Source organism: Dipodomys spectabilis, unplaced genomic scaffold (genome assembly GCF_019054845.1).
Source record: "Dipodomys spectabilis isolate Male_0828 unplaced genomic scaffold, ASM1905484v1 ptg000210l, whole genome shotgun sequence".
Taxonomy (NCBI): domain Eukaryota; kingdom Metazoa; phylum Chordata; class Mammalia; order Rodentia; family Heteromyidae; genus Dipodomys; species Dipodomys spectabilis.
The window spans coordinates 993,525-1,019,983 of NW_024870887.1; the positions used below are offsets into that span (position 1 = coordinate 993,525).

A 26,459-nucleotide genomic window follows, 5' to 3' on the forward strand; every position below is an offset into this window, starting at 1 on the left:
ACGCCCGAGCCCGGAGGCGCGGCCGAGCCCGGACGGGGTGGGCGCTCGCGGGGCGCTGTGCGTCTGACCTTGTCATGGGGTAAACCAGGGGCACCGGGAGGCGTGTCTAAATCCCACGGGGAGGGTGGCCCCCGAATGAAGCCGGGTCAGGACCGCCGAGGGACGGGGGGGGGGGGGGGGGGGGGGGTCTCCTTTAACCGTCACTCTCCAGATGACGGGGCTCAGGTAAAGCTCAACATTGTCACAATGCAGGGACAAAAAATCTCTCCACGGGTTCAGTCAGAGGCTGAAGAGGTAGGTAAGTAGACGCTGCGTTCTCAGGTGAGCTCACACCTAGCTGCCCGCATCTTCCGACTCGGGAGACGAGAGAACTCGCAGCTGCGGCGGCGAGGACGACTCAGCCGCCATTAGTAGAGGGAACGCTGAGGCCGAAGTCCAGACCGAAGCGTCAAGCCCCGCCCCCCGGCGCGCTTCCGACGCACCACGCCCCCCCCAGGCGCGCTTCCCGTACGCCGCGCCCCCAAGGCGCGCTGCCTCCTGGGCGCGCCCTCGCCCCAGCCCCGCCTCCGGCGCGCGCTCCGAGGACTGAGCGGAGCCTCCGGCGCGCGCTGGCGCCCGGAGGACACCGTGGGAACCGAACGTGATCGGAGGGGGGGGGGGGGGGGGCGGCGCTTCGGCGCTCTTGCCCTGCCGTGGCGACCGTGCCGGGGAGCACTGGGCTAACTGAGCACCGGGCGGCGAGGCCGCGCCCGGCGGTGAGTGTCCTGGAGCCGCGTCGCCGGGGGCCGGGCGAGGGGGCCGGGCGTCCCCAGGCCGCGTTCTGGGGCAGGCATTTCCGCGGCCCGGTGGCAGGCTGGTCATCGGTGTCCGCAGCGCCCATAGGTGATGGTGAGCCCGGGCCCGGGGGTCTCGGGCCGCGGATCTGCAGCCGGAGTACGGTGCTGGCGGGCGGAGGCCGGGCCGAGGCTCCTGCCCGGCGCCGGTGGGCGCGGACCTCGGGCTCCCGCTTCCGCGGGCGGCTAGGCTCCCGAACCGAGCCGAAACCCATCGCTCCGCTCCCTCTCCGAGGGGCGCCCAGAAACTTCCAGTTCTGTGCTCTCGAGACGCCTCCGTCTCCAAATACGAGCGCTGTCCGGATGTAACAGGATCTGTCTGGACATTGCCAGGTGGACTTCGTCACCTCTTCACTGTGGTATTTTGGCGATCCGAGGTTCTCTGTTTTCCTATCTCATTTCATTCGTGTGTGTGTGTGTGTGTGTGTGTGTGTGTGTGTGTGTGTGTGTGGTGTTTTCTTTACACGCAGGGCAATGAGTTTACTTACTTGGATGTAAGCAGGGATGAAAGCTAGAGTGGTGTCTAGTACTGCTTTGTACGTGGTTGGAGATGATTAAGAAGACAGACAGGAAACTGTTGGGTCTATATTGATGTTAAGTAGGAAAGAACAGCGTGGAACAGTGAAGCAGTGTGGCTTGGTTTCAGTGGGAGAAGCTCTTGAAAGTTGGTGTGTCTTTAAATATACCGAAAGTTTGTGTTTTAAAATCAACAAAATTCAATTACTGTTGAGCATCGTTGTATCATACTGAGGTTGGTGGTGGAATAAGAAACAAGATCAAGTGCCTGACGCCGGTGCCTCACGCCTGTAATCCTAGCTACTCAGGAGGCTGAGATCTGAGGATCGAAGTTTAAAGCCAGCCCTGGCAGGAAAGTCTGTGAGACTCTTATCTCCAATTAACTACCAGAAAACCGGAAGTGGCGCTGTGGCTCAAGTGGCCTTGAGCTGAAGAGCTGAGGGACAGCGCCCAGGTCCAGTGTTCAAGCCCCACGACTGACAATAAAAAAATAAAATAGAATGCTGGGGGTGTGGCTCCAGCGGTAGAGCCACTGCCTGCCTAGCAAGTTTGGCACGGAGTTCAAATCCCAGAACTAACATGAATATAAAATAAAATAGTACAAATTGTGTGCTTGAAGTAGGGAGTAGATGAGTACACTAATAAAATTATTATTAACAGCAGTTACTACTCACTGAACACACTTAGCCAGGCACTCTCATAAGTATATTATATGAATACATTACCTACTTACAGCTTAATATTAATTACTTTAACGCCTTAAGTATTTAATACAGTATTGGGGTTTTTTTTAAATTATAAAAGTGATGTACAGAGGGGTTGCCATTACATAAGTCAGGTAAAGAGTATTTCTTTTTGGACAATGTTAACCCCTCCCTTCCTTTCTCCCAGTTTTTCCCTCCCACCCCTACCCAGAAGTTGTATAATTCATTTTCGACATAGTGTCTAGTGAGTACAGTATTATAGGTTTTTTTCAAATTGTGTACTGTCAAGGACCTGATGGTGACAATTATAAGTTTATTGATATTATTCGATGCACGTATACCAATGAACTAAAAAGCTAAAACGACGAATGTAAGGAATTTGTGAGAAAATGCAACAAAGGAACATATTCCCAGCTCAGCTCAGGATACTAGGTAAGATTTTCGTAGGAAAGTAACCTTAGAACTGACATTTAAACTGGTAAATGACATTCAGATAGATGTAGATTGACTCCTATAGGAGAGGAAAGTGCAGCCAGAGAGAACACATTCCACAGAGATCAGGAAGATGTCCATTTTAGGAACTTAAAGGTCACAGCATTTGAAATGTGGAAAGCAAAAGAGTGTGTGTTAAAGTAGGTCACAGCCAGACAGATGATGTCAGTTTTAAAGCAGTTCTAAAGATTTGAGAACAGCTTATTTTCTATTTCCATTTTTGGTTTTTGATTTTTATTATATTATTTTTATTTTTTTAGCCAGTCCTAGGGCTTAAAATTAGGGCCTGGGCTCTGTCCTGAGCTCCTTTTGTTCAGTGCTAGTACCCTGCCACTTGAGCCAGAGCTCCACTTCCAGCTATTTGTACAATTAAAAATATTGGACTTTTCTGCCTGAGCTGGCTTCCAACCAACAATCTTCAGATCTCAGCCTCCCGATTTGTTAAGTTTACAGACCTGAGCCACCTTGCCCTGACATTTTTTTTTTTGACTTGTTACATAGCCAAATTAGTCAGCTTTTTCTTTTCTGTCCTTTTTTTTTAACTTTCATACAGAAGGATCAAACCACTCAAATATAGAGAGATCTATATGAGCTCCCCTGTGATATTATTCAAAGGAGTTATGTAATGTTGTAAGAGCAGTGGAAAGTCATTGAAGGATTTTCAGCAGAAAGTCTCAAAAATCAGATTTGTATCAGGCACTGATGGCTCACGCCTATAATCCTCTACTCAGGAGGCTGAGATCTGAGGATGACAGTTCAAAGCTAGCCCAAGCAGGAAATCCAGTGAGATTCTTACCTCCAGTAGACCACTCATCTTTAATAAACCACTCAGAAAACCAGAAGTGGTGCTGTGACTCAAGTGGTAGAGCACTAGCCTTGAGCTGAAGAGCTGAAGGACAGTGCCCAGGCCCAGAGTTCAGGCCCCACAACCAACCAACCAAAAAAAAAAGATGGCTGACACATGACCTTGCTATCTCTCTAAATTATATGTTTCCTATGTGATTTTTCTCATTTAGATTATTATTGTGACTATCACTTCAGTCCTTGAGCATATTAACAATACAATAACAATATTTTCTAGAAAATGTCCTTTAAAGTATGGGTATTAGTTTAGCACCCCCATGCCCAACCATGTACTCAATTGATGAATTTTAATTCATACAGTTTTTTTTATCATATCTTTGGCCACTAGTAGACATTTCATGTTGACTTTTGAATCCTTTGACACAAATCCAATATGTCAGAATATGCACAGTGCAGAGTACAAATTTTCTATCTCAGATCTGGAATGTACCATTTCTCTGGTAACACTTAGATCTTTTAGTGAGAAATGGGATTAGGAGACCATAAATCTGGTAATTAGAGAATCTCATTGTTAATTGGGTGCCTGTTACTATATGGCCTTTTCTGTGGAGAGCTTTTGTTCACTTAAAAGGACTTTTTCCCTACAACTACGTATTTATATACAGGAGGTTTCCTTTTGAAATTCCCATATATGTGCACTAATTTTTTAAGTGAGCAGTATATTTATTTAAAAATGAAAGGGTAGCTGTGAAAGACAGTAGCACAATCTATCAGGAGAGAAGTCAAAAGAGGAGTCTAATAATTTTGGTGTGTGTGGGGGAAGTCATGGGGCTTGAACTCTGGGCCTGGCCACTGCCCCTGAGCACGTCAGCTCAAGGCTACTGCTCTACCACTTGAGCCACAGTGCCACTTCCGGTTTTCTGGTGGTTTATTGGAGATAAGAGTCTCAGGGACTTTCCTGCACGGGCTGGCTTTAAGCAGTGATCCTCAGATCTCAGCCTCCTGAGTAGCTAAGATTACAGGCATGAGCCACTGGTGCCCAGCCATACTAATATTTTTTTTGGGGGGGGGGTCCGGTCATGGGGCCTGAACTCTGGGCCTGGGCGCTGTCCCTCAGCTCTTCAGCTCAAAGTTAGCGTTCTACCACTTGAGCCACAGCGCCACTTCCAGCTTTTTTCTTTGCTGAGGAATCGAACCCAGGGCCTCAGGCATGCAAGGCAAGCGCTCTACCACTGAGCCACCTTCCCAGCCCCTAACATTTTTTTTAAGAGGAAATGCAGCATGAGTTAATGTTAGTACTTCCAGGTTAAAATTAGGATTATAGAACTTTTACTTGGCTTTTTTTTTTTTTTTAAATTTTGCCAGTATCTAGAGTTTGAACCCAACACTTTGATCAAGCTTATTTAGCAGTGCTCTACTATTTGAGCCACAATTGCAACCTGGTTTTTTGTTGGTTATTTTGAGGATAGAATTTTTCAGTCTTTCTCATCCATGCTGTCTTTGAACCTTGACTCTCTGGATCTCCACATGTAGGATTACAGGTGTGAGCCATGTTACTGTTTTAAAGTTATTGAATATTATTTGTTTCAATGTAATTTTGCCTCCAACTAAATAGTGAACGTTTTAATTTATTTCATTTTTGCTTTCAGTATTAAGTGTTGTTGTTCTTGTTGTTTGGGTCCGGTCGTGGGGCCTGAACTCTGGGCCTGGGTGCTGTCCCTCAGCTCTTCAGCTCAAGGCTAACACTCTACCACTTGAGCCACAGAGCCACTTCCAGCTTTTTTCTTTTTGCTTATGTGGTGCTGAGGAATCGAACCCAGCGCCTCATGCATGCAAGGCAAGCGCTCTACCACTGAGCCACCTTCCCAGCCCCTTTCAGGAAGATTTTATGGAAGAAATGAGTCTCAATGAAAGAGTGATTGGATTTGATTGAAAGGACTAATTCTGACATCTATCTGAATAGGTAGTTTATAGGTGTTAGTTTCTAGATCTACAACATATTTTAGGACAAATGATGTGTCTTCCCCAGCAATTACTTTTTGATTATGTTACATAATAATGCTTTTGTTGTGTTATTGAGATAGTGTTAAGGATTGAACCCTGGAACTGGGCATGCCACTGAGCTTCCTCTCACCTTATATAATAATGCTTTTCAAACTGTAATGCACACATGTCACCTGGGGATCTTGTTAAACTGGCTTCTGGTCTAATAAGTCTGGGAGTGGAGCCTGAGATTCTACATTTTTTTATGTGTTCCCATACGGATGGATATTGCTTGTGCTTGGTTTCAAAATACTGACCTTCACTAAAAGGAAGTGGCTAATTGTTGGGAAGTAGAAGATAACCTAGAGAATTGTGCCAGAAAATAAGAAACCACTTAAAATGATGGCACATGGCTGGTACGGTGGCTCACAACTGAGGATCACGGTTCAGAGCCATCCAGGGCAGGAAAGTCCATGAGACTCTTATCTCCAATAAACCACTGGAAGTGGTGCTGTGGCTCAAGTGGAGGATACTAAGCCTTGAGCTGAAGAGCTGAGGGACAGCGCCCAGGCCCAGAGTTCAAGCCCCATGACCAAAAAACAAAAATACATACACAAAACCCACTTATTATTACTTTTATTTGTAGCCAAAAAGGGCAACTTTGTTTTTGGTCACTTGTTCCTAAGATCTTTTTATTTTATGCTTTAACCTATATGTGTTGCTTTAACTTATATGTTAAAGCTTATGGGTACCTTCAAAGGAATACACTTTTTAAATGCTAAAATGAGAACTTTAGCTTTTCTCTCTTTTTCACAGAAACACAAAGAATGAAAGAAGTAGATAATCTTGAAAGTATAAAGGAAGAATGGTAAGATATTTCAAATTAAATGTTCTTGTTAATTTCCTTAGTATTATCATGTGTACATGCATGCACCAGTACTAGGGCTTGAACTCAGGGCCTCAACACTCCCAGTTGGTGCTCTATTACTTGAACCATGCCTCTGCTGGCTTTTTGTTGGTTAATTGGAGATGATCTCTCAGATTTGTCTGCCCTTGCTGACTTCAAACTTTAATCCTCATATCTCTGTTTCCTGAGTAGCTAGGATTCGAGACATGAGCCACCAAAGCCTGTCCTTCTATTTTTATTGCGTGTCATTTGAAAAGATAGTAAAATAAGTTTTCATTATCTATGGCTGCCTTAGTGAATGCCTAATAGTAACATATTTTGAAGTAGTTTCTTTTTCCCTTTTGTTTTTTGGAAGTACTAGGGTTTGAACTCAGGGACTCATATTTGTTAGGCTGTGCACTTGAGCCACACTTCCATCATTGCTGTTTACTGGTTATTTGGGAGATGAAATCTAATGAACTGAAGTCTTCCAAATCTGATCTTCCTGAGTAGTAAGGATTACGGGCATGAGCCATCAACACCTGGCTTGAAATAATTTCTGATACCATAGCTACATGGAACAAAGTTTGCAGTGAAGTTACTAAACATTTTTTGTTCATTAAAAAAAAGTAAGTTCTTAGCCAGGTGCTGGTGGCTCACGCCTGTAATCCTAGCTACTCAGGTGGCTGAGATCTGAGGATCGCAGTTCAACCGTGAAACTCTTATCTCCAATAAACCACTAGAAAACTTGAAGTGCTGTAGCTCAAGTGGTAGAGTGCTAGCCTTGAGTTGAAGAGCACAGGGACAGCACTCAGGCCCAGAGTTCAAGGCCCATGACTGACCAAAAAAAATAAGTTCTTCTCTTCACATATAACCTCTGTTAAGTGGTAAGTTTAAGTAATTTTACCACATTAAACTCTTGTATTATACTTTGGAGTTACAGTGAAAACATAATGACTTTGGAGTCAAACTGAAGTTTAAATCAAAACTCTGCCTTAGACAAAGGCTTCTCTGGCCTGTGAACTACTTAAGTAGATTTAAAACTGGAGTTCCAAACCTCAGACCCAAACTCCAGTACTTCCACATGTCAGGTCCACCTCTATACATCCCACCTCAATACATCAAGTAGGCTTAGTGAAAGCTGGACACTGGCAGCTCACACTTGTACTCTAGCTACTCAGGAGGCTGAGATCTAAGTATTGTAGACTCCTATATCCAGTTAACCAGCAAAAAGTTAGAGGCATGGTATAAGTAGTAGAGAGCCAGCTATGAGCAAAAGAAGCTAAGCAAGAACATGAGTTCCTGTGTTCAAACCCGAGTACACACACACACACACACACACACACACACACACACACACACACACACACACACGAGAAAATGTATTATGTAAAATGGAAGACAGTACTTCATTTTCAGCTCATCTTTGGCAATCTTCAGGGTACAGACACGAGCTAATAGTTTAAATAGACAAAAGGGCAAAAAATATGCATAGGACTATAACAGCCCTAATTACAGTGGACAGGCAATGGTCTGACAGTCCCTGGTCTCAGGATCAGTCAGATTGGGTCTTGTTACAATAAGAGTTGTTGACACTTTGCAGATGATCTGGTCTCCTGTCCACCTCTTGGCTACAACGTGACCACAGGAGAGAATGACACAAATGACAAAGATAAAAAAATAAAAGTGTTTTTGTTGCTAATCAATGAACATAAAGTTTTGATTATGCAAGATGAATAGATTTTAGAGGGCTACTGAACAACATTGTACCTGTAGTTGACAATATTATATTACTTTAACAAATCATAACTCCTAGATCTCAGCTTCCTGAGTATATAGGATTACAGGCTTGAGCCATTGGCTATCAGCATGTTATTTAATGTCTTAAAATGTTAAATTTCATGTCAGTTGTCAATTTAAAAGAAACAAAAGTCCCTGACCTGAAGTTAATGTACTTTTTTTTTTTTTTTTGCGGGGGGGGTGTCCGGTCTTGGGGCTTGAACTCGGCCTGGGCGCTGTCCCTCAGCAGTTCAGCTCAAGGCTAATGCTGTACCACTTGAGCCACAGTGCCACTTCCTGCTTTTTTCTTTTTGCTTATGTGGTGCTGAGGAATCGAACCCAGGGCCTCAGGAATGAAAGGCAAGCGCTCTACTACTGAGCCACCTTCCCAGCCCCATTAATGTACTTTTTTGTGCCACTTGGAGCTTGAGCTCAGGTTGCCCAAGGCTTATGCTCTACCACTTGAACCATAGCTCCAATTCAGGCTTTTTAGAGTTTAATGGACTTTCCTGCCTGGGCGGGCTTCAAACCATTATTATCAGATCTTGGCCTCCCAGGTAGCTAGGATTACAGGCATGAACCATTGACACCCTGCTTTGTATACTTTTATTACTATACTTTGTATACTTTTATTACAATGCCAAGACTTGAAGATTATTTACTCAGCCACACAACTTTATATTTTGGCTTTCAAAGAATGAATAAGACTATTAATCTTTCTAAAGAATTATTTGCCTTCTCTGTAGATTCAATTATACTTGGGTTAATTCATTTATAATGGTTGAGTGTCACCCAGTGTGCTTATCTCTAGATGTGTAGGCACATTCTAGTTCCCACTGAGGGAAACCTTGCAACCTGTGTTTCTCTGGGTTTGGCTTACTTCACTTAACATAATCTTCTCAAATCATTTCCTTACAAATGGTTCAATGTCATTCTTTCTGATAGATGGGTAGAATTCCATTTGATATATACCACATTTTCTTGATCCATTTGTCCACTGAAGGGCGTCTGGGCTGACTCCATATCTTGCCTATGGTAAATAATGCTCCAGGGGCTGGAAATGTGGCTTAGTGGGAGAGTACCCAGGACCTGAGTTTGAGCTCTAGGATTGGCAAAAAAAAAAAAAAATGTGTGTGTATGTGCGTGCATGTGTGTGCCCACATGCTTGCATGCATGCGCATGTGTGTATTGTATATGCCACAGAACTGAGAAAAAGGGAAGGAGTGGGTGGAGGGGAGGATAAAGATGTTGAAGGAATGACACAGATCAAGATGCATTGTATATATAAATTGTTTTGTTAAATGGCAAAAACATTCAATACATAAACTAAAATTTAAGAAAAGTGAGGGGGGCTGAGAAGGTGGCTCAGTGGTAGAGTGCTTGTCTTGCATGCATGAGGCCCTGGGTTCGATTCTTCAGCACCACATAAGCAGAAAAAGCTGGAAGTGGTGCTGTGGCTCAAGTGGTAGAGTGCTAGCCTTGAGCTGAAGACCTGAGGGACAGCGCCCAGGCCCAGAGTTCAGGCCCCATGACTGACAAAAAAAAAAAAAAAAAATAGTGAGGGGATGAGTAAGTGAGACTGTTGAAATGGATGACGTTGATCTAGAGGCACTGAACTCATAAACTGCTCTGTTGAAGGGTAATTCCGTTACAACTCCCTAAAGAAAACAAATATATTTAAATATATTAATATTTGTATTATAAAATGGTAGTAACAAGAAAAAGACAATAGAGTAGAAAAAATGAAATACTAAAGTTGTAATTAATTATTCATCATTGATATATAGGAGAGCTCTTGACTTTGTAAATTAACTTTAATCTTGCTATGATCATAAAATGGAATTAGCTTTAAAATATTTAAATTTTTACAAATTAATGTGTGTGCATATGTATACATGTGTGTATGTGCATGTGTTTTGTTGGGTTTTTTTTTGAGGTACTGAAGTTTGAAGTTGTCTTGTGTTTGTGTTATAGATAAAATAACCATGATTTTGTCTGCAATCCTAGCTACTCAGGAGGCTGAGATCTGAGGATTGTGGTTCAAAGCCAGCCGGGGCAGGAAAGTTTTGTGAGACTCTTATCTCCAATAAACCACTCAAAAAACTGGATGTGGTGTGATAGAGTGCTAGCCTTGAGCTGAAGAGCTGAGGGACAGCGCCCAGATCCAGAGTTCAAGCCCCACAACTGCCAAAAAAAAATAGAGATTTTTTTTTTTTTTTGGTCAGTTCTGAGGTTTGATCTTAGGGCTTTGTATTTGGTAGGCAGGTGTTTTAGCACTTGAGCCCCACTCTCAGCCTGTTTGTTTTCATTAGGTTTTAAATAGGCTCTCAGATTGATGACCTGGGGAACTGCCTGTCCTTTCTGCATGCTGGGATGGCAGGTGCACTCTACCATACTATTGTTCAAATTGAGAGACCTCACCAACTTTTTTTTTTTTTTTTTTGGGTCCGGTCGTGGGGCCTGAACTCTGGGCCTGGGCGCTTTCACTCAGCTCTTCAGCTCAAGGCTAGCGCTCTACCACTTGAGCCACAGCGCCACTTCTGGCTTTTTTCTTCTTGCTTATGTGGTGCTGAGGAGTCGAACCCAGGGCCTCAGGCATGCAAGGCAAGCGCTCTACCACTGAGCCACCTTCCCAGCCCCACTCACCAACTTTTTTACCTAGGCTGGCCTCAAAATGATATTCCCCTGATCTCTGCCTTCTGAGTAGGTAAGATTACAGATGTGAACCATTGCACCCAACCTAAATGTAGACAAATTCTTTGCCTCTATGTAATGTGAATGTCCTGTAGTCCAACTACCAACAAACTTCTGATTTTCACTTGAAACCTTAAAAACACAATCTTACTTATCAGCATTCCCATCAGCACTCTGGTCTTAACTCCCATTTAAGCTATATTTGCAGCACTAGTCTAGGTTTTTTTCTAGCCTCTAGACTGCTCGGTACTCTTCCAAATTCCTCCCACAGACTAGTCCCAAAGGCTTCAGAACCATATTGTCAGATAGTCACAACAACCCTGCTTCTCTGTAACAGTTCTCTGTATTAGGTCTTCTCCTCACTGTGGTAGAATGCCAGAATGATTTGAAAGGAGAAGAAAGATTTATTTTACCTCACACTTTCAGAATTTCAGTCCATGGTCCTTCACTCAATTCTGGTCTTGTGGCAAAGTGATCTATTTTCTCTAATCTCCTAAAGTTTCCAGAATTTCCCCAAAAGAGCACCAATGTTCAACATTTTTTGGGGGGGGGTCCGGTCGTGGGTCTGAACTCTGAGCCTGGGCACTGTCCCTCAGCTCTTCAGCTCAAGGCTAGTGCTCTACCACTTGAGCCACAGCACCACTTCTGGCTTTTTTTTTTCTGCTTATGTGGTGCTGAGGACTCAAACCCAGGGCTTCATGCATGCAAGGCAAGCGCTCTACCACTGAGCCACCTTCCCAGCCCCAATGTTCAACATTTTATTTTCAAACCATAACAGTTTATTTTCTCATTTACTGATTGCATTACTTGATCTTCCAGTATTAAATTTTGTGAATTGTTTATATATTCTATATGGTAATTCCCTGTTAGATTTTTTTTTTTCGGGGGGGGGGGTCCGGTTGTGGGGCCTGAACTGGGCCTGGGCGCTGTCCCTCAGCTCTTCAGCTCAAGGCTAGCGCTCTACCACTTGAGCCACAGCACCACTTCTGGCTTTTTTTTTTTTCTGCTTATGTGGTGCTGAGGACTCAAACCCAGGGCCTCATGCATGCAAGGCAAGCGCTCTACCACTGAGCCACCTTCCCGGCCCCTGTTGGATTTTTAGTTTGATGCAATCCCATTTGTCAGTTCTTGTCATTATTTCCCAACCTGTTGAGATCCTGTTTAGAAGTCAATTGTCTATACTTGAATTTTTTTTTCTGTGTTTTCCTCTAGTAGTTTCAAAATTTCTCAAGTCTTGAGGTCTTAGATCCATTTTATATGTATATTATATGTTTATATATGTATATATATTATGTATGTTATGTATAATGATGTAGAGTAAGAAATAAGGGATCAGTATGAATACCAGTTTTCATGGCACCAGTTCTTAAAAAGGCTGCATTTTCTTTTTTTTTTTTAAATTTAATTTAATTTAATTTGTGAACATACTGTACAGAGGAGTTACAATTACATGGGCAGGATAATGCGTATATTTCTTACCAAGCATTGCAGCCTCCTCCTTTGTTTACCCTTCACATTCACATCCCTTCCCAGCCTCCCCCCTCCCCCCCCCTGTATTTTCTTTAACATACATTTTTATCACCTTCCCAACAATCTAATTGCTGTAGCCAGATAAGCTTGTTTCTGCATACTGCTGCATTGCATTCATCCAGGTGTCAGTTTTTGTACCAGTATCTTGCTGTTTTTATGTCGTCTCTGTAATATAATTTGAAATTGAGTATTGTGATAACTGTAGCATTACTATTTTCTCCTTCAATTATAAAGGCTGGCTTTGTTGGGTTCACTAGTATAGGTTGGTAATTATTTTTCAGGCCTTCTATTATATCCTTCCATGCATTTAGAGTTTGTGTTAAGAAATCTGCCATTATTCTAATGGGCTTACTGTTTATTGTAACTTGTCTCTTCTCCTTTTCAGATTTCAATACCCTTTCTTTGTTCTGTATATTTAGTGGTCTAAATACTTAGTGTTTGGTGCTTCACTGGTCTTGCCAGTGTTCTGTGAGTCTCCTCCGCACAGATGACCCTTTCTTTCTCAAGACTGGGGATACTTTCTGCTATTATTTTATTGGAATAGATTCTCAATTTCTTTAGATTATATCTCTTTTTCTGTACCAATGATTCAGGAGTTTAGTGTTTTGCTTGTCTGAGAGGTCTTATAAATCCATTTGTATTTCCTTAGTGTTTTTTTTATCAATATCAATCTTTGACTGATGATTTCCTCATACCCTATTTTCAACTTGTTCTTTTTTTTTTTTTTGCCAATCCTGGGGTTTGAACTCAGGGCCTAGGCACTGTCCCTGAGCTTTTTTTGCTCAAAGCTAGCACTCTACCAGTTCCAGCTTTTTCTGTTTATGGGGAACTGAGAGATCAACCCAGGGCTTTTGAATGTTAGGCAAGCACTCCACCACTAAGCCACATTCCCAGCCCCTGGTTTTGTTTTATTTATTTTTTGCCGATATGAGGATTGAACTGTGTCTGGGCACTGTCCCAAAGCTCTTTTGCTCAAGGCTAGGGTTCTACCATTTGAACCACAGTGGCCACTTCCTTCTACCACTGGAGCCACAGTGCCACTTCTGGCTTTTTTTGAGTAGCTTTTTGGAGATAAGAGTCTCACAATCTTCTGGCCTGGGCTGGCTTATCTTCAGGTCGCAGTAGTTAGGATTACAGGCACGAGCTACCACCCAGCCTGTTCTGTTTTTTAAAGGACTGTTCTGTTTTATTAACCAGTCTTTTTCTCATCTTTTCAAACTCATTGTTTGAATTTTTTTCTTCTTCATTATCACTAAGACTTTTTTTTTAAGTTTTTTGTCAAGGTGAAAGAAGGGTTATAGTTACATAGGTAAGGTAGTGGGTACATTTCTTGTTGAACTTGTTACCCCCTCCCTCGTTTTCTCCCACTTTCCCTCCCCCCAATCCCTCCAAGTTGTTCAGATCATTTCCAACCTATTGTCTTGTGAGTATCACCGTTGCATTGGTTCCCCCTTATCCTTTGTCTCACCATGTTGTTCCCCTTGCCTAATTCAGATAAACGTACATGCAATACCCAGGGTACCAAAATCAAATACAGTGACCACAGGAGATAAACCATATTAAAAAGAAACACACAAAAGAAAAAAAAATCACATTGTACATTAAAAATAACAACAACAAAGAAAACCTTTTGTTTCCATATCTTGAAGTTCATTTCGCTTAGCATCATCTTATATGGTCATATGTACATAGCTATTGAGCTATTCTGCTTGCCTGCTAGGATTTTCCTAGACATATACTAATTATTATAAGTGAGGGAAACCATAGGATCTATCTCTCTTTGGGACTGGCTTACTTCACTTAATATGATTTTTTTCTAAGTCTTTCCATTTCCTTATAAATGAGGCAGTGTCATTCTTTCTGATGGAAGCTAGATATATATCCATAATCCATATCTTAGCTATGGTAAATAATACTGTGATAAACATAGTTGTGCTGGTAGCTTTAGTATGTTTGTGGTCATTTGGGTAAATGTCCAGAAGTGGGATTTCTGGGTCATAGGGAAGCTCTATGTTTAGCCTTTTGAGGAACCTCCATACTGCTTTCTAGAGTAGTTGAACAAGTAAAAGAGAGACTTCTCTGAAGAGGAAATAAGAATGGCCAATAGACAAATGAAGAAATGCTCAACATCTCTGGCCATAAAAGAAATGCAAATGAAAATAACATTGAGATTCCACCTCACCTCCCCCCTACCCCTAGAATAGCTATAATCAAGAAATCTAATAACAAGAGATGTTGGAGGGGATATGGCCAAAAGGGAAAGCCTCTACACTTTGGTGGGAATGTAAACTTGTTCAATCACTGTCTTTTATTGTGAAGATTTTTACTTTTTTTTTTTTTTATTTTTTTGTTGGTTGTGGGGCTTGAACTCTGGCCTTGGGCACTGTCCCTGAGCTCTTCAGCTCAAAGCAAGCACTCTACACTTGAGCCACAGTGCCACTTCCAGTTTTCTGGGTTTAGTTGGAAGTAAGAGTCTCACAGATGTTCCTGCCTGGGCTGGCTTTGAACCTTGATCCCCAGATCTCAGCTTCCAGAGTAGCTAGGATTACAGGCATGAGCTGAAGTTTTTACTTTTAAAGGAGACATATTGCCTTGTTTATTTACAAATATAATTATTTTTCCCCCACTGGGATTTATGCATCTTGGCCAAGTTTTGGTAGAGACTTTAATATCTTGTGTCCATTTAGTTGATCATTTCTTACAGAAAGTAATGGCTGAGTTGTGATGAATTTTCCAGTTACAAGATTAAAATAACATGTCTCAGTGGTAAATCAATATCAATGTTCAAGATACTATGCAGACTTCTTCTCTACTCAAGAATGTTGGAAGCCAGGGGCTGGGAAGGTGGCTCAGTGGTAGAGCGCTTGCCTTGTATGCCTGAGGCCCTAGGTTCGATTCCTCAGCACCACATAAGAAAAACGCCGGAAGTGGGCGCTGTGGCTCAAGTGGTAGAGCGCTAGCCTTGAGCTGAAGAGCTGAGGGACAGCGCCCAGGCCCAGAGTTCAGGCCCTACAACCGGACCCCCCCCCCCCCCAAAAAAAAAAAAAAAAAAGAATGTGGGAAGCCGGGCAGGTGGCTCACACCTATAATCCTAGCTACGCAATTCAAAGCAAGCTTGGGCAGGAAAGTCCCTGAGAAGACTCTTATCTCCACTTAACCACCAGTAGTCGAGTAGTGGCCCTTAAGTAGTAGAGTGCCAGCCTTGAGTAAAAGAAGCTCAGGGACAGTGCGTATGCCCAAAGTTCAAGCCCCACCACCAACAAAAATAAATAAATAAAATATTATAATTATCTTTAGTTGTACAAAGGGATTACCATTCAGCATGTGTTTGTTTTTTCTCTGAATGATCTGTTAATGACTATAACAGATAGATGAAGTATTGAAGTTACCTATTTTAATTAGGACTGTTGTACATTTTTAGAGAGCCTATTGTCAGACGTACTTTTGCTTTTTTGTGTAGGGTTTGTGACACAGGATCTGACAATCAGCCTCTTAGTGATAACCAGCAAATGAATTGTGAACACTTAGTTGACAGCCTTTTTGAGGAAGCTCAGAAGATTGGTGCCAAATGTTTGTCTCCCACTGAACAGAAGAAACAGGTAAAAATCTATTTTCTTCCAGTGTTTTTCTCCCTTAGGTCAACACTGGTTTCATGACAGTAAAGATGTTATTCACCATTTCACTGTATTAATTATGTTGCTGTTTCATATGTGTTGCAAAAACATCTTAGCAGAAGTCAGGCATTGACAACAAGCTGAACTACAAACATTTGTATTCTTTGCTTGCACTTGTAGGACAAATAAATACTACTTAAAAATCTTAAATTTGGACCGGGAGCTGGTTGCTCACGCCTGTAATCCTAGCTACTTAGGAGGCCGAGGTCTGAGGATCAAGATTCAAAGCCAGCCTGACTGAGCAGGAATGTCTGTGAGACTCTTATCTCCAATAAACCACCAAGAAACTGGAAGTGTTGCTGTGGCTGAAGTGGTAGAGTGCTAGCCTTGAGCTGAAGAGCTGAGGGCCCAGAATTCAAGCCCCATGACCAATCCAAAAAAAAAAAAAAAATGGCTTAGTGTTTGCATTACTACCTACTCACAACTTAACATAAACTTTAAATCATCTCTAGATCTCTTATAATACCTATTACAGTGTAAATATATATATACTTCTTGTGCTATATTTAGAGAGTAATGATAAGAAAAATGTATGTACATGTTTAGTATATATATAGGTTTTTCATTTTTGGTTCTGGTTTTGGTGGGGTTTTTTTTTGTTGGTCATGGGGCTTGAACTCTGGACCTGAGCCCTGTCTCTTAGCTCTTCAGCTCAAAGCTAGTGCTCTACCATTTGAGCTACAGCACCACTTCCAGTTTTCTGGTGGTTTATTGGAGATAAGAGTTTCATGGACTTTTCTGCCAGGGCTGGCTTTGAACTGTAATCCTCAGATCTCAGCCTCCTAAGGTAGATAGGATTACAGGCGTGAGCCGCCGGCACCCAACTTACTTTTTATTTTTTTGTTGGTTAGATCCATCAATGTAGAACCTACAGATACACAAGGTCAACTATTTATGCTGTTATTATGATTATTTTCCCTAATACCTTAGTGGAATATCTGTGAAGTATTACATTGAATGCTAGAAATAAAGAAAGTGTTCTTAGGGTCTAATAACTTTACTTAAACAGTTTATTCATTAGAAAGCCTGTGTTCAGCCTGAAGCATGCTTGCATTCAGCTGTATTCCTAAACCCTCATTATATGTACAGTGACTTGCTTCCTTTCTTGATGCAATGAGGAAAGAGATTGACCTTACAAATTGATGAAATCCACAAAAACAGTCATTGATATTTTTTATTTGAGGGCATGGCCAGTAATTAATTGGTTGTAGGGTTTCTCATTTATCATTTAATTTTCTGTATGTATGTGTACATACGTGTGTTTTGCAGGGACGAGAAAGAATGCCAGTATTGGGGCTTGAATTTAAGGCCAGGGCAATCTTCCTTAGCTTTTTCTCTCCAGGCTGGTGCTCTGCCGCTTGAACCATATGAATAATTCTGGCATTTAAAAAAGTTCTGATTGGGCTGGGGACGTGGCTTGGTGGTAGAGTGCTTGCTTTGCATGCATGAGGCGCCCTGGGTTTGATTCCCAGCACCACATAAGCAGAAAAGGCCAGAAGTGGCGCTGTGGCTCAAGTGATAGAGCGCTAGCCTTGAGCTGAAGAGCTAAGAGACAGCGCCCAGGCTCAAGGTTCAGGCCCCACAACAGACAAAAACAAAGTTCTGATTAATTGGAGATAAGAGTCTTTAATGTTTCAACCTGAACTAGCTTTGAACCATAATCTTCAGATTTTAACTTCCTGAGTAGCTAGGATTATAGGTATAAGGCTTGTTTTCTGTATTTTTTCCTTTTTCCTTTCTGTATTTTTTCCTAGTGGGGGAGGGGATATCAGTCATTGGGCTTGAACTTAGGACCTGGTCTCTGAGATCTTTTACTCAAGGCTAGTTTGCTACTACCACTTTGAGACACAGCTCCACTTATGGTTTTCTGGTGGTTAATTAGAGATAAGAGTCAGGGACTTTCCTGCCCAGGTTGGTTTTGAATAGTAATCCTCAGATCTCAGTTGTTTTCTGTATATTTTTAAGTATGCCAAGTCATTTCAAGTGATATCCCTCTCCACGTATTGAAAATCTAGAATTCTTCACTCCCCCCCTCCAGTTGTAGGGCTTGAACTCAGGGCCTGGGATCTGTCCCTGAGCTCCTTTGGCTCTACCACTTTGAGCCACAGCACTACTTTCAGTTTTCTGGTGGTTAATTGAAGATAAAAGTCTCACAGACTTTCTTGCCTGATCTGGCTTTGAACCGCAGTTCTCAGATCTCAGCCTCCTGAGTAGCTAGGATTACCAAGATGAGCCACTAGTGCCTGGCTGAAATCTTCACTTCGGTTGTCCTCCAGGTATACAAAGCACAAAGTATTTTTCCAAATGAATTCTGTTATACAATATTACTATGTATTTTTAAATCTCCCTATTATGAAGCTCATTGCAAATAATATATGAAAAATACATGATTTATATTTTATATTGACGTATGCTCTTCAGAATGTAAATATATCTGGCTGGTAATGAACATTGTCAAAGGCTTTCTAATTTACTACTACATTTTACTAACATAATGCATTTTTTTCTTTACTGCTTTCCAGGTAGATATTAATATAAAGTTGTGGAAAAATGGATTCACTGTCAATGATGACTTTAGAACGTACTCTGATGGTGCAAGTCGGCAGTTTCTGAACTCCATCAAGAAGGGGTAAGTAGTCTCTTGAATAGGTACAGGAAAAGCACTCTTGTATAGGTCTAGAATATTTTAGGCATGTTTCATATGGAAGATTCCTTTGCAGTAGTGATCACACACAGACATATACACACACATATACAGACACTATACATTAGGTGTGTGTATGTATGTACGTTTTTATTTTTTTCTGTTGGTCGTGGAGCTTGAACTCTGGGCCTGGGCGCTGTCTCTCAGCTCTTCAGCTCAAAGCTAGCACTCTACCACTTGAGCCACAGGGCCACTTACAGCTTTTTCTGCTTATGTTGTGCTGAGGAATCGAACCCAGGACCTCATGCAGGCAAGGCCAACCACTCTACCACTGAGCCACCTTCCCAGCCCTTGTATGTATGTCTTGTGGGACAGTATTTCTATATACAAGCTGGCTTTGAATTCATGATCCTCCTGCTCAACTTCCTGAGCGCTGGAATTACATGTGTCTACCATAGTGCCTGGCTGATAAATTCATATTTTCCAAGATGAATTTTTTTAGAAGAGCCAGAATTTTTTCTTAAGTTGGAAATTAAATTCCTTTTTTTGTTGTTGCTGGGCCTGGGGCTTGAACACTGGGCCTGGGGGTTATCCCTCAGCTCTTTAGCTCAAGGTTAGGGCTCTACCATTTGAGCCACAGTGCCACTTTCAGTTTTCTGAGTGGTTTATTGGAGATAAGAGTCTCACAGACTTTCCTGCCCAGGCTGGCTTCGAACTGTGATCCTCAGATCTCAGCCTCTTCAGTAGCTAGGATTAGAGATGTGAGCCACCCATGCCCAGCAGGAAAAATTAGGAAATTAAATTCTGATCAGTCAAATCTTCCTTAAATGATTTCACATTGTCAACTACTCCTCAGTGCCACATGCTCTTTGTTATTATGAGTTTTTATTTGTTTTTGTTTTTGTTTTTTGTGGGGCCTGAACTCTGGGCCTGGGCGCTGTTCCTCAGCTCTTCAGCTCAAGGCTAGCGCTCTACCACTTGAGCCACAGTACCACTCCGGCTTTTTTCTTTTTTTTTGCTTATGTGCTGTTGAGGAATCAAACCCAGGGCCTCAGGCATGCAAGGCAAGCACTCTACCACTGAGCCATCTTCCCAGCCCCTATTATGAGTTTTTAAATGTTTCCAGTCTTTAAAATAATGAAGTTTATAATTATGATTCTAAGTGGTTTCTTCAAGTAAATGTTTTTGGTTGGGGATTTTTGGTTTTGGTTTGGGTGGTTTTTTTTTTTTTGCCAGTCCTAGAGCTTGAACTCAGGTTCTGGGCACTGTCCATGAGCTTCTTTTACTCAAGGCTGGCGCTCTACCATTAGTGCTACAATGCCACTTATGGCTTTTTCTGTTTATTTGGTACTGAGGAATCAAACCCAGGGCTTCATGAATACTAGGCAAGTGCTCCACCACTAAGCCACATTGCCAGTCCTAAATATTTAAAAATATTCAGAAAAAACTTAAAAATCACTTATAATTTAACCACATAGAAATAACTATTACTAACATTTCTGTTGAATTTCCATTCATATTTCTGTATTCAAAAATATTTCCTTTCATTAAAATTTTATTTTTGCAGTTTAAAATAATATGTATATGCTTATTTGAACATTATTTTAAATTTATCATGAAATATTTAAACATATCACAATAATAACCTTTATATGTATATTTTTTCTGGTATGTCTGTTTGTGTGTGTGTGTGTGTGTGTGTGTGTGTGTGTGTGTGTGTGTGTGTGTGTGTGTATGTATGTGTATGTGTGTATGTGTGTGTATGTTCTTAGCAGTTTAGGTTTTTGTTTTTGTCCCAGTCCTGGAGCTTAAACTCAATGGCTAGGCACTGTCACTGAGCTTTTTCATTGCTCAAAGCTAGCATTCTACCACTGAGCCACAGCTCTACTTCCAGCTTTTAACTGGTTAATTTGAGATAAGAGTCTCACAGACTTTCCTGCCTGGTCTAGCTTTGAATTTCAATCGTCAGATCTCAGCCTCCAGAGATACAGCTTCCTGGCTAGGTTATTTTATTTAAGTACTATAAAAATACTTCTGAGCTGGACACCAGTGGCTCATGTCTGTAACCCTAACTACTCAAGAGACTGAGATATGAGGATCAAGGTTTGAAACCATCGTGAGCAGCAAATCCAAGAGACTTTTATATCTACTTAATAAGCAAAAAGCTGGAAGTGGAGGTATGGCTCAAGTGGTAAAGTGCCAGCCTTGAGAGGAAAAAGCCAAGCAAGAATATGATGCCCTGAGTTCAAGCTCCAGTTTCTGAACAAAAATTATATGTATTACTAGCCAAGCACCAGTGGCTCACGCTGGAATCCTAGCTTCTTCGGAGTGTGATTTGTGGATCGCAGTTTGAAGCCAGCCTGTGAGAATCTTATTTCAGTTAACCAGCACGAAGCCAGAAGTGGAAGTGTGACTCAAATGGTAGAGTGCCAGCCTTCAGTGAAAAAGCTAAGGGACAGTCTTCAGGCCTCTGACTCAAGTCCCATTTCCTCCCTCAAAAAAAAAAAAAAGTGCAATTCTTTACATTTGACACTGCGACACTATGCAGTCATCAGATAATTGTAAGTTGGTACTATTCTAGGTACTGCTACAAAACTGAATTCATGGCCTTAAAGTTATATCTGTAGCCTGGTGCCACACCTGTAAGCCTGGCTCACACCTGTAATCCTATCTAGCTAGAAGGCTGAGATCTGAGGATCACGCTTCACAGCCAGCCTAGGCAGGAAAGTCCATGAGACTCTTTTCTCCAATTAACCACCAGAAAACCGGAAGTGGCACTGTGGCTCAAGTGATAGAGTGCTAGCCTTGAGCTGAAGAGCTGAGGACAGCACTCAGGCCCAGAGTTCACCCCATGATGAACAACAACAACAAAAATTATATCTTTATCCTGTGTTGCCCATATTCATATTACTTGACTACTAATTTCAATAGTTGATTTTTTGTTTTTTTTTGTCGGCCGTGGGGCTTGAACTCTGGGCCTGGGCGCTGTCCCTCAGCTCTTCAGCTCAAGGCGAGCGCTCTACCACTTGAGCCACAGCGCCACTTCCTCAATAGTTGTTTATTTCATTGTAGAGAATAGTATACATCCCATGCCTATGTTGTACATTTCTACATATTATACATTCATTCAGAATGTTTTTCATTTCTTTCCCTTCCAAGGGAATTACCTTCAGAATTACAGGGAATTTTTGATAAAGAGGAGGTGGATGTTAAAGTTGAAGACAAAAAAACTGAAGTATGTATGTCTACAAAGCCTGTGTTCCAGCCCTTCTCAGGACAGGGTCATAGACTAGGAAGGTAAGTAAGTATATGTATTATCTGTTCTCCTGGCCAGAGGTTTGACTAATACTCCTTTCATTAGAAAAGTTTTGTTTTTTTCTGGTGGTTTGGGTGTGCTGGTGATCAAATCCAGGTCTCACACTTGCTCAGCACATTGAGCCAGCCTGGAAATGAGATTATTTTAGTGTTAATTTTTATGAGAATTTGTAAGTCATTTAATGTTAGCAGGCATTAAGAGGTGTCAGTACTAATCATGCAGATTAGAAGTGGGTGTTGAGGAGTAAGAGTATGATGGCTCAGTCAGTGGAGCACTTTCCTTGGAAGCATGAGTGCCTGAATTCAGACCCCTGTACCGAGTACAAGGCAGAAAGGTCTATGAGGACAATACTGAAGCAATCATTTTCACCCCTTGTGCCTACCTCGCAGGCTGCTATTAATTCTACAGAATGCCTATGCCAAATTTTGAATAGTAAGTAGTTTTTAACTTAGCACCACCAAAAAAAAGAGTTTTTTATTGTTTCCAATATCTGAAACAATATGTTTCTCAAGTACCTGACTTTTGAGATACTAAAAATGAAAATAACACAGGGGCCCAGTGACTCACTCCTGCAATCCTAACTACTCAGGAGGCTGAGTATTATGGTTGAAGAAGAAGAAGAAACGTCCACGAGACTCTTTATCTTCAACCAGTGAAAAGCCAGAAGTAGAGCTGTGGCTCAAGTGGTAGAGCAGCAGCCTTGAGCAAAAAAGCCTAGGGAAAGCCAGATGCTGGTGACTCATGCCTGTAATCCTTTTTTGTTGTTGTTGTTGTTGGTTGTGGGGCTTGAATTCTAGGCCTGAGCGCTGTCCCTCAGCTCTTCAGCTCAAGGCTAGCACTCTACCACTTGAGCTACAGCGCCACTTCCCACTTCCGGTTTTCTAGTGGTTTATTGGAGATAGGAGTCTCACGGTCTTTCCTGCCCGGGCTGGCTTTGAACCACAATCCTCAGATCTCAGCCTCCTGAGTAGCTAGGATTACAGCCACCAGCGCCCGACTTACATGCCTGTAATCCTAACTGCTTAAGAGGCTAAGATCTGAGGATCCTGTTCTAAGTTATCCTGGACTGGAAAGGCTTGAGACTCTTATCTCCAATAAAAACTACTAAAAACTAGGTCACCTGTGGCCCATGCCTGTAATCCTAGCTACTCAGTAGGTTGAGATCTGAGGATTGCCATTCAAAGCCAGCTCAGGCAGGAAAGGCCAGTTCAGGCAGGAAAAGCCATGAGACTCTTATCTTCAGTTAAACACCAGAAAACAGGAAGTGGCCGCTGTGGCTCAAGTGGTAGAGTGCTGGCCTTGAGCTGAAGAGCTCAGGGACAGCACTCAGGCCCAGAGTTCAAGCCCACAACTGACACAAAAAAAAAAAACCTTCTAAAAAAGTCAGAAGTAGAGCTATGGCTCAAGTGGTAGATCGCTAAACTTGAGCAAAAAAAAAAATGTAGGGACAGCACCCAGGTCCTAAGTTCAAAATCTTTCATTATTTTCATATTGTTGAATATCAGGTTATAAGTGGAGTCATTTTGCTTTTTATAAATTCTCATATTTTAAATATCAAAATTAATAAGGTACATACATATTCATCTGTACATATAAAAATATATTTTCAAAATCTTTTGTTTCCTTTTCCCCTTGTAATCCAAGGACTATATTCTAGAGGAAACTTATAATTTCTTTTGAAATCTATCCTGGGCAATAGGTAAAGCTAATACACATAGCATCCTTTAAGCTTGTAAATTAATTGGAGATGGGACTGCTTTAGATTGTGGATATAACTAATATAATATCTTTATGTTATTATTCAGGAAATAGTTTTTTTATAGTAATGAACAAAAATATGACTGTGTTCTCTGGATTTTCTTAGTGCTACACCTAAAATTGTTTCAAAAGCAAAGATTATTGAAGTTGAGAGTAAAAATACTTTGTGTGCTGTTTCATTGAACAACCTGGAACCCATTACTAATGTGCAGATCTGGTTAGCCAATGGGAAAAGAATTGTCCAGAAATTTAATATTTCTCATAGGTAAGTCATCTATTTCTATTTTTATCCGATTTTTTTTCTAGTATAAAATTTATTTATTTTAACTTTAGGCAGTTGTGGGGCATTTTTTATTTATGTGTGTGTGTGCCAGTCCTGGAGCTTGAACTCAGGGCCTGGGTGCTGTCCCTAAGCTTTTTTTTTTTTTTTTTGCTCAAGGCTAGCACAACCACTTGAGCCACAGCTCAACTTCTGGCTTTTCTTCGAGTATTTATTGGAGATAAGGTTCTCATGGACTTTACTGCCCTGGTTGGCTTTGAACTACAATTCTCAGATCTTAGCCTCCTAAGAAGCTAGGATTACAGGTATGAGCCACCAGCAATAAGCTTTGATTTTTTTTTTTTTTTTTTTTTTTTGCCAGTCTTGGGGCTTGAACTCAGGGCCTGGGTGCTGTCCCTGGGCTTCTTTTATTTTGAGCCGTGTGCCAGTGGCTCATGCCTGTAATCCTAGCTACTCAGGAGGCTGGAGATCTGAGGATCACGGTTCAAAGCCAGCCCGGAAAAGAAAGTCCGTGAGACTCTTACCTCCAATAAACCACTAGCAAACCAGAAGTGGCACTGTGGTTCAAGCGGTAGAGCACTCGCCTTGAAGAGCGCAAGGACAGCGCCCACGCCCAGAGTTCAAGTCTCACGACTGACTAAAAAAAAATTGTTTTGGGGATGGGAATGTGGCTTAACCAAAGAGTGCTTGCCTAGCATGCATGAAACCCTGGGTTCAATTCCTCAGTACCACATAAACAGAAAAAAAAAAAAAAAACAGAAATGGCACTGTGACACAAATGGTAGAGTGCTAGTCTTGAGCAAAAGAAGCTCAGGGAGTTCAAGCCCCAGGACTGGCAAAAAAAAAATTCTAGGCCAGAGCTGGGCACCAGTGGCTCACACCTCTAATCCTAGCTACTCAGAAGGCTGAGATCTGAGGATCGTGATTCAAAGCCAGCCAGGACAGAAAAGGAAAAGTCCCTGTGAGACTCTTATCTCTAATTAACCACTCAAAAACCAGAAGTGGAACTGTGGCTCAAAGTGGTAGAATGTTAGCCTTGAGCAAAAGAGCTAAGACTCAACACCAGGCTCTGAGATCAAACCCTATGACCAGGGCCAGGAAGGTGGCTCAGTGAGTGGCAGAGTGCTTGCCTTGCATGCATGAGGCCCTGGGTTTGACTCCTCAGCACCACATAAGCAGAAAAAGCTAGAAATGGTGCTGTGGCTCAAGTGGTAGAGTACTTGCCTTGAGCTGAAGAGCTGAAGGACAGTGCCCAGGCTGACAGTTCAGGCCTCATGACTGGGAAAAAAAAAAACAAAACTATGACCAACAGCAACAACAACAAAAGGAATTCAAAGCTAATCTAAGCTACAAAGCAAGACCCTGTCTCAAAACAATGACATAAATGTGCTCCCATGTTCTACCTTCTTACCAGACACTGAGTTCCACCTGCCAGAGATATGGAAAAAAAAGAAAGAGTGGCTGGGAAGGTGGCTCAGTGGTAGAGTGCTTGCCTCGCATGCATGAGGCCCTGGGTTCAATTCCTTGGCACCACATAAGCAGAAAAAGCTGGAAGTGGCGCTGTGGCTCAAGTGGTAGAATGCTAGCCTTGAGCTGAAAAGCTGAGGAACAGTGCCCAGACCCAGAGTTCAAGCTCCACAACCAACAAAAAAAAAAAAAAGAGAGAGAGAGAGTGGAGAGGAAGAAATGAGACAGAGGAGGGAAGAAGGGAAGACAAAGAGACAGAGAGAAACCCCAAATGATCAGTCTTATATGATAAATTGCATATTCTATGTTAATACTTTGTGTTGTTTTACAGGATAAGCCACATCAAAGACTTCATTGAAAAATATCAAGGACCTCAAAGAAGTCCTCCGTTTTCCCTAGCAACAGCTCTTCCTTTTCTCAGATTGCTAGATGAGACACTCACACTGGAAGAAGCAGCTTTACAAAATACTGTAATCATTCAGAGACTAAAAAAAACTGCTGAGCCTTTCAGAAAACTTTCATAGCATTGATTTTTGAAAGACTAAGTAGAAATTTTGCAGAGAAATGATGGTTGGAAGTGGGCATGTAAAGGTGGGGAAAGGAGAAGTTAGATTCATTGGACTTTTGGTTTGAGTGCTATTTAATTCTCTTGATGAGAAAAATTTTAAATAATCACAAGTTAGGAAACATAAAACAGGAAATTATATTCAACACACTTTTTTTTCCAAGAATGCTTTCTCAAATAAAAGTACAATTATTTTCAAATACCAGTTAATCATCATATGATTTATTACATAACTGTATCATATAGAATCTTAAGATAGTGCAAATTATCAAAACTATTCACAGCAGTAGTCATTCAAACATCAGTTTCAAACAGGTATTCATATAAATGTTAGCTGTCTCAGAATTATTAAATAGCAATACACTAGTATTATATGGCAGGTTAAAAGCATCAGTGTAATTATTTTATAACTTGGATATAATCAAAAGGCTAGGAAAGCCTGTTTTCGCCATAGCTATACCTAAACCTTAAATCTGTCTCAGTTTTCACTCTGTGCTGGCAAGACAAAATCAAGTTTTAATTTGACAATAGTAC

The 26,459-nt window shown here is 41.7% G+C and overlaps 1 protein-coding gene across 4 annotated transcripts; it reads left to right on the forward strand.

Annotated features, from left to right (window-relative positions):
• Positions 1–57: 57 nt before the first annotated feature.
• Positions 58–26,128, forward strand: Ubxn2a (UBX domain protein 2A). Of its 4 annotated transcripts, none has more exons than XM_042696675.1 (7): positions 58–79; positions 6,149–6,200; positions 15,682–15,820; positions 18,418–18,524; positions 21,699–21,836; positions 23,720–23,878; positions 25,692–26,128. In XM_042696675.1, exons 2-7 carry the CDS (start codon positions 6,160–6,162, stop codon positions 25,882–25,884), a joined length of 777 nt encoding a protein of 258 aa, XP_042552609.1. In that variant the 5' UTR covers positions 58–79; positions 6,149–6,159; the 3' UTR covers positions 25,885–26,128. The 4 variants fall into 4 exon arrangements, with proteins under 4 accessions (XP_042552609.1, XP_042552608.1, XP_042552607.1 ...); XM_042696674.1 differs by lacking the exon at positions 58–79 and adding an exon at positions 277–298; XM_042696673.1 differs by lacking the exon at positions 58–79 and adding an exon at positions 651–755.
• Positions 26,129–26,459: the final 331 nt, after the last annotated feature.